The sequence below is a fragment of the Salvia splendens genome, chromosome 6 (assembly GCF_004379255.2).
Source record: "Salvia splendens isolate huo1 chromosome 6, SspV2, whole genome shotgun sequence".
NCBI lineage: Eukaryota > Viridiplantae > Streptophyta > Magnoliopsida > Lamiales > Lamiaceae > Salvia > Salvia splendens.
Window position 1 is genome coordinate 18276794 of NC_056037.1, and position 8537 is coordinate 18285330.

Genomic DNA, 8537 nt, shown 5'->3' on the forward strand with positions numbered 1-8537 from the left:
CATTTCTTAAAACATGTGCCAAGTCAACCAATGTCAATTAATAAGGGACGAAGGGAGTACGATTTTTTCAAAACGAGTGCAAAAAAAAAGTGACTCAACTTTCTTGGGAAGAGAGAATATTATATAAAAATCTGACTTACTTTAACTATTTTTTCCTTTCAATCAACTTTTTGTTACATTTCTTAAAACTCATGTCTAACCAAACTTAAACTTGGTGGACAAAGCAAATACTATCTATCCATATTGATGCAGAGAAAATGTTGGAGCTATCATCATTAGAAAAAAAGTTAATCTGTCTAGGATTTCATTTTGGATGATTACAATTTATATAAAATACTCATATTTTTATGGAACAAATGAAAAGAGAAAAAGTGTTTCTTTTATGAGATGATTAGAAAAAAAGTTAATCTGTCTAGGATTTCATTTTGGATGATTACAATTTATATAAAAATACTCATATTTTTATGGAATATGAAACAAATGAAAGAGAAAAAGTGTTTCTTTTATGAGATGATGGGAGTAAAATGTATGCCATACAATACATATCTTTTCTAATGATGTATCAATATTGAAAAAACAGAGAGAGACAAGAAAGGTCTATAAGAAATTAGAGATGACCACTCTTTGTTGATAATGTAGAGATGTTTTACCTACCACACCAACATTGAAATTGAGATATTAAAGCAAAAGAGGGTTACCATCCTTAGAAAACTGGATTCAAATTCAAAATGAACCGCAATCTCCAGAATTACAGTAGCAAAATTCTGAAACAGTAAAATATGATAATCCGACACACGACACAACTATTACGACTAAACGAGCCTGGTGACTAGGCATTATTGAAACTGAGGTCCGAAAGTAAAAGCACTCAAGATAGAGGTTCTCTTGTATCTTGAATAATGGAGTTTTAGTTTACTACTCCATTTGAGGTGAAAAAGTAACAGATAACATTAACACAGTGTGTTCGAAATGGCGCTGCTAAGCTCAAGGTTCGATGAGTGAACCATCTGCAAGGATGTCGCGTCAGAGTTAGTTGCGAGATAGAACATAGCTTTTGAAATGTGTACTTTATCACATGTTGCGAAGAATCATGAGATGAGTAAAAGAAAATTACCAGACGCCACATCTTCGAGAATAATCCAATTAGTTTCTCCCGCGGCCCTTGTTGAAAGAGTGCCGTGACAAGAGCTTCTGACCAGGTGTGTGGTGATCATCCTGCAAAAGTTGTCTCATCACATTATAAAACCTGCTCATTGTTCTAATAATTTCCCATTTCTCAAATAAAAAGAAAATGATGCACTCATTTCAAATTAATAAGTACTACTCCCTCCGTTCCGCGGTAGTTGAGTCATTTCATTTTCTGCACTCGTTTTGCAAAAATGATAATAAATAGTTAAAATGAAAAGAGAGTAAAGTAGGTGACATAATAAGGTAGATAAGAGTCGTATCTACATTATTCTCTCTCTTACTTTATTTTTTTCTCCACTTTATCATTTTTCTAAAATGAGTGCAGAAAAAGAAATGACTCAACTACCGCGGAACGGAGGGAGTAATAAATTTGAACAGATGGAGAAGTCATTAGATGACGAAATATTTCAAAAGTCTACTTCCTTTAGATGGTAAAGAAAAAAAGAAATTTGCATCAGAGTATCATAAAAATGGACAAGATAAAGTTGAAGAACATAACAGATGACATAATACGTAGATTTTTATCAATTTATTCAGGGCTTTATGTGTTATAGACTTACAGTTACCAACTTTGACATAGTTTGTCTTATTATTAGTAAAAGAACATAAGAAGGAAATTTAACAAAATCGGGATTCTACGTGAAAGCATTTGGAAGACACTAGACTATATAGGCTAACCTTATACATGGAAGCAGCAGATTCAGATTCTAATGGTTGCACTGGTGCAACCTGGCCTTGCAATTGAAAAGCATCCAAAGCGTCTAACGTCAGCTGCCAACCACAAAGTGCAAGAGTACTGGGACTGGAGCCAGCCCCGCTGCTGCTACTAGAGCCAGCTGCAGCAACATTTCCATTCACCCAAGGACAGTAGGGGTTGTGATACTTAATTGGATCAAATTCCACCGCTTCATCATAGTTGCTGCCACCATTGGGAGGCCCTGACAGAAGTCCATATGCAAAAACAAAAGCCCGATTAACATCCCCACGCATACAAACACAAACACAGATTGGAGTTTTTTTATCTAAAGCGCTTAAAAATCAAAGCTGTGATTACACCGAAAGGTACAATGCAATTTATGGTAAAATAGACTCACGGACTGGAAGTGCTTTAAAACGTATGCTCTGAGATCACATAAAAAATTGCAGACCAATTTAACTGATACTTAGTTGGTAGGTTTAATGTGCAGGATGAACAACTCCAATTTTCATTTACAAAAGTGAGACTCTTCACCTGATCCGTTTGCAACTTGATAGCCTGATTCCACAAAACCACAGTCATCGGTTGTTGGATCCTTGGTGGCCTGAGTGACTTCTTCCTTAGACAGCTCCATGCCAGAACATAAAATGGCATTGCAAGAAAGTGAAGGATGAGGACTGTTCTCACAGGTGGCTTGCATATTACTTGTCTTGTCTCCACTTTCAACAGATTCAGCCTTAGTTGAACCCATAACCTTTGAACCACTATCTGCCCTAACTACGGATCGAGACATCAAATCTTGACTATCACCATGAGGATCCTCTCTATCTATTTCTTCAGGGACAAAATCACCCATCAACCCTCGATCTGGTGCAAATTCACCTGTTTGGCCTTGGTTATCAGTAATTTCAGTAATGGGTTCTACATCACCAACAACACTCTCAGTTCGGTCGATAGAAGCATCAATCCCATGAATTTCAGCTTCATGGCTAGCACCCATGCCAACACTTCCTCCGCTAATCCCCAAGCTGGAACCATCCCTCCCATGTGCAGTCGTAGTTTCTGTGTTTACAACTTCTTCTTCATTTGTACTGCTAACTCCAATTTCACCAGTACTTCTCACAGCAGCTGGACAAGTACTCTGTTGTGCTTGATTGCTGTAATTCAACTCAGATGTCTCAGCAGGATCTGTGTTTTTAACTCCTGATGTAGATGGAAGTTGTATGTCATCAAAATCGCCAGGATAATTCTCAACGCTTTCCATTGAATCATTATCTGCACCGTGGCACACAGTGTCCATTGCAATGACCGAGGATACACGGGTTGAGTCTCTAGTAGATGGATTAATCATGAATTGTTCAGTTGCCGGGTCAAATTCATCTTTATAAGCATCAATTCCTATGTCAAAGCCAAATGACCGACTGGGACCAGCACCAGAAGAATCTTTTGTATATGGTGACCGAAGGGGTTCTACTACCCCAGAATCACGACCACGTTTTGAAGGACCAGCAGAGTATTGTCCACCATCAACAACTTCATCACCATCACGATCAATCACAGTACCCTCTCCACTGTCTGCTTGTTGGAGCAGTATGTGTGGCCTGTCACCTGTACTTCCACCTTCATCTAAGTTCCTTTTGCGTGAACTAGGGCCACGTGATTCAAATGAAGCTGCACGATCACCGACCTCACTGCTGGAAGGCTGCCCAATCAATAAATCTCTACCTCTATGCCCATATTGGTACTGTTCAGATGTAGCATTCATGTTCAGCCGTGATGAGGACAATCCAGCAGACATTGTAAGATTCAACTCCACCCCAACATTTGAAAGTGACTTTCCTTCTCCAGTTGCAGCTTCATCGTGGTCATCTGCCTGCTCCTTCTCCATACCATCTGCAGCAACCCACCCACTGATGCCACTTGCTGCACTTATTCCACGTGTCAGCATCTTCTTGTTAGTTCCGGGACCATCAGCGCCACTTGGAACAAAACTAGAGGGGCGCGGGACAGTTAGAAAGTCCCACAGTCTCACTGTCGCACCACATAAGCTGCAATCTAACAACGGTGATCTGGATACACCTTTTGAGTTAGTCCCAATAACTTCATATCCACCATAATCCCTTTTTGTTGAAGAGGACATGGCTTTCTTTCCTCGGCTTGGATCACGAGGAGCACGATATTTTGAAGGACCAATTGAGCAGCCATTTCTAGCCGATTGAGCAGAATGCTCTTCACAATCCTGAATGTTTGGGAGCCACCTAGGTTCCCATCCACAAAGGCTTATGAGCTTCTGAGCCTGCAATGTGACAGAAATCTCACTAAGAGGCAAAAAACCTACTAGTTAATAAAAGTAGAGGCCACATATATATTACACGGGAGTATATGAAGAAGACACCATCTCTGGAGCTCTCAGTTCCTAAAAAAAGTTCTAACTTGATGCCAGATTCATTGCGTGAAAGCTGAGACTGGGCCAGCAAACGATCAATTTCTGGGCCCCGAGAAATCTGCATTTGCTCAATTGTCGATGCAGCCACTATAGGAAGGGAGGGAAATTGGAGCAGTCCATCACACCTATCCTTATAACCACCAATTAGTGCTGATGGTGGAGTTGGAGGAAACTGTACCAGGCTTTCTGCACAGCAGTTTCCTATCCATGGGCAAGTGAGCTTATGCCCTTCATCAAGTTTATTGGAGAATTCTTCTCCAGCACCATCAGCTACAACAGAAAATTAGCCAGATAAGTGATATGAATCAATAGCAATGTGATTTTGGTAAGTACAAAAAGAAAAGGCTTCGTCTCCCAATATTCCATTTGAGATCATTACAGAGAAGATTAAAATTAGAGGAACCACAACTTTGTATTACTGCCCTCTTTTATCAGAAGGATGATTCCAACCAGATCTACAGAGTATTCACTAGGTAAATTCCCCAAGTCAACAAACTTTAGTTACATACAAAAATATTAGCTCCTCAACCAGACACATGCAAATATAGGCTCATAGGTTGTTCAATTAGCTTTAAATTTCTAAAGGGTCACAAGCATCTGAAAGTTATTTCTTATAAGTTGAAGACGTTCTGTGGAATAGCCATAGAGTATAATGAAGAGAAACATAGAAGAGCAGAAATTAAGACAAACTTAGTTTATAACATCTACCACGAGGTCATAGTTACCTTTGAGTGTTTTTCCTGAAGTGAAAAAAGTAGGCAGTGACTATAATTCACAAAACCACTAAATGTGCAAAGTTATATGTGAAGAAAAAACCTATTTAGCCACCTCTGACAGAACCCTAGACAATATTGCAATTTACAGAACTACAGTATTCATTTGATATTCAAGGTGATCTACAAGTACTCCTCTGAGATCCACCAGGTAAGTCACTCCAGTAATAATTAACATATCACTCTTGTTAGCCCTCATTCCTGCATTTACTGGGATTCTGACCTCTTATTCATAACTGACCAACTCTCTGGAAATATTCAAGACTGATTTTCACAAAAATGCATATATTAAAGCCATATAATCAACATAACCAAATAAGATGACAATTCAAAAACATCATACACAGACAATATCTTGGAAATTACTGCATATTGTGCCTTACAATAAGTAGATATTTACATGTCAAAGTTTTGAAGTACACCAATTATTTTGTATGTATATATAGTATATATTTTCATTGAAATGTTTCAGGATTCGTGTAACAGATGTCAGCCAACAAATAATTTAGAATATCTAGTACTCTTCACAAACTAAAATTTTGGTTCTTTATCTTGGTACAAATAGACAATTTTTATACAAATAAACTGGATAAAATATGGGAGAAGTCCTTATTTAACTTCATAATCAACTGGCATTCAAAATTGACCTTGATCTTAACTATGAATTAACAGAACATCCAATACAGACAAACTGATGATGGCATGGAAGAAGCCTCTTTATAATCTAATAACCAACAACCATCACAATTCAGAAGTCACCTTCAGAAGAGGTCCAGGTAGCTGATGAAACAAACTTCAAAATTGCACCACACGATTCACATTCAACTTTATCAACACCCACATTCACCCAGCCTTTTCTAGCACAGGCCAGGGAACTTGCAGCCTGAATCAAGAATTGCAACCAAATACAGAGATAAGCATATAATGGCATCTAGTCCACCACCAATCCTGGCCCAACAGAAAGCTTTACAGGAAGCATAAACTCGAAAATTATAAGAAAATTTGAATGGATTCGCACAAAAGCATAACCACCAATCCAGCAGATATTCTCTTCATTACACATTTATATCTTACTAAATCATTATGATTGTCTCTTGCCATTTCGTCTGTCCACTGACTCCACCCACTTTAAATTTTGGCAACCCGAATAATATCCCATCCAACTTAAGTCTGAACCTTTTTGAGAGTACAAAAGCAGTCTCAGTCTCAGATTCATGTCACACCCAGCCCAGGCCATCACATCTTAAGGTTTTCAAATTGATAGTAAGCAATTTCTATTCTACTTCAATCAATCATTTCCAGCACTAGCAGTTATACTGATAAATCAAGTTTGCAAATGTTTATTACCAGTGGATCACTATCTAGAGAATAAAAAAACAGAAAACAGCTAATACTTGATCCAAAATCATAGAAAGCCAATCACAATACCTAGCATAATGGAACAAAAAATTACTTAAGTGAGACATTATTTTGATCAACCACTATGATGGAGACGACGAGAATCAATGAGGAAGACACTAAACAAAGTCTAATTGAAGATAGCATTAACAGAGGAGCAATTTCTGGAAAGGAAACATAGAATGGGGGGGGGGGAGTTCAAAAACCTTGGGTTTTCCAAACCAATTGGCTGGTTTGAATGTTGAGAGACGTCTCAACAAGTCACCCCTTTCCCAGGGCCTGCAAGAAGGCTGTGATGATCCAAGTGCTGAACCACCAGCACTAGTGCTCAGTGATGTGTACATGGGCTGTGAACCGATCTGGGAAAAGGACCCTCCTTTCGAATTCTGCACTTGACCAAGCCCATCCGAGCTGCCAGCATTTGTTGGAACAGCAGGAGACGACGCCCCAGCAGAACTATATAGAAGAGCAGATATGATTGAAACAAAATAAGATTTAAGACAAACATTATGAGAAATCCAACATCGTGATCATTTTGCCAATCTAATTAAGACTCTTAAACAAATTGCAGAAAAAGTCTTTGTTCTAAATTGACCAGCATTACTCACCCATTATTTGCAGTGTCTTTCATTTGGGTAAAAAAAATTCGAGATTAAAGGTTCTCAGCAAATGATGTTCCACTCCTTAAAGAGAAAAACTTTCCATCACATAATTTAAAAATTACAAACAATTAAGTAAAATTACTCATAGCCTTTCCCCAACTTGATAGGCTGAAATTCGCCAATCGGCTAAATTTGAAAACTAATTAATTCATAGAAAATAATGAAACTCGGCTAGAAGTAACAACTCAAGGAGTGCAAAAAAAAAAGAGGCATCACATCACATGCCCTAATTTCTCAGCACATCACTCATATGCAAGCTATGGGCACATTAAAGAGGATAAAAATGAAACAGGCTAGGAATTCGTGTATAGAATTGAACCAATAAAGACAGAAAAAAAGGTGTTGTGAGATCAGAGTCGAAAAGCTCAGCAATTGCAATCGGGAAAAGAGGCTTCTCAAAGGTAACTTCACCTGGCAGCGGGAGTGAGGCTCGGAGGAGGAGAGGAAGATCTCGGGGGCAATAAGGGGTCGCGGGAGGAGCTCACGGCTTCGTCCTTCATCCTTTGCGCTCTCGCTCTATCATACAGTGTGTGTGTGTATTCTTTGGGTAACACTATTGTTTACAAGCGAGAGTCTCTGTGTTTATTGAAAGTTGAAACTGAAAACAAATTAGGAAGGGAGCTGCCTTCCTCGTCACATTTTGTTTATTAATGCGCTTATTTCACTAATTTTAGTTTTTTAGAGTGAAGTCCCTCAAAAGTTGAGATTTCCACTTTTTAAGTTCTTGAATTTCAAAAAGAGTAAATGCTATAATTGATTCTGAACATATGCTCATTTTACGACTTTGGTCTTAAATATTATCTTTTGAATTTTTGCATCTCAAACATTTCATTTGGATCACAACCGATCTAAAATTAACTGTTCAGTCAAAAAGTAACGGTCAATATTTTTAATCCAGATTTTGACCAAATTAAACTGTTAAATTTGACTTTTAATTATTTTGAATTTGAATTCATATATTCTAAATAAATGAAATGAATATAATATTAGGGTTTTCATCCCAAATCGCGTTTCCCACTTTTATTTCATCTTCTTCCTTCCTCTCATCTTTCAGTGGGTCAAAAACGAAGAACCCTAGTTATGGAGCGTTCAACTTTCAGTAGAGGGTCCCGAACCGGGACCGGGTCCGGCGAGTGGCGGCGGCCGACGTGACCTTCGATTCCGGTACGAGTCTTGCAATTGCAAGAAACTTGCTTCACTTCGTATCGTCAAAAGCCATGGCAAACCTACAAGGGGGAAGCTCTACTTTATTTGTGAGGAAAAAGAGCTCATTTTTTTTCAAGTGGTGCTCACCAATTGAAGAAGACGATGATGTGGAATCATTGCCGACGTTGGCCGAGATGGATGGGGACAATTTAGGCTTGATTTTGGCA

At 38.5% G+C, this 8537-nt stretch overlaps 1 protein-coding gene across 2 annotated transcripts; it reads right to left on the minus strand.

Moving 5' to 3' along the window:
* Positions 1–703: 703 nt before the first annotated feature.
* LOC121808236 lies at positions 704–7789 on the minus strand. Of its 2 annotated transcripts, none has more exons than XM_042208625.1 (8): positions 7576–7789; positions 6709–6958; positions 5864–5987; positions 4258–4601; positions 2420–4181; positions 1867–2126; positions 1115–1215; positions 704–1007 (listed from the first exon to the last, which is right to left on the minus strand). In XM_042208625.1, exons 1-7 carry the CDS (start codon positions 7662–7664, stop codon positions 1144–1146), a joined length of 2901 nt encoding a protein of 966 aa, XP_042064559.1. In that variant the 5' UTR covers positions 7665–7789; the 3' UTR covers positions 704–1007; positions 1115–1143. The 2 variants fall into 2 exon arrangements, with proteins under 2 accessions (XP_042064559.1, XP_042064561.1); XM_042208627.1 differs by lacking the exon at positions 7576–7789 and adding an exon at positions 7111–7540.
* Positions 7790–8537: the final 748 nt, after the last annotated feature.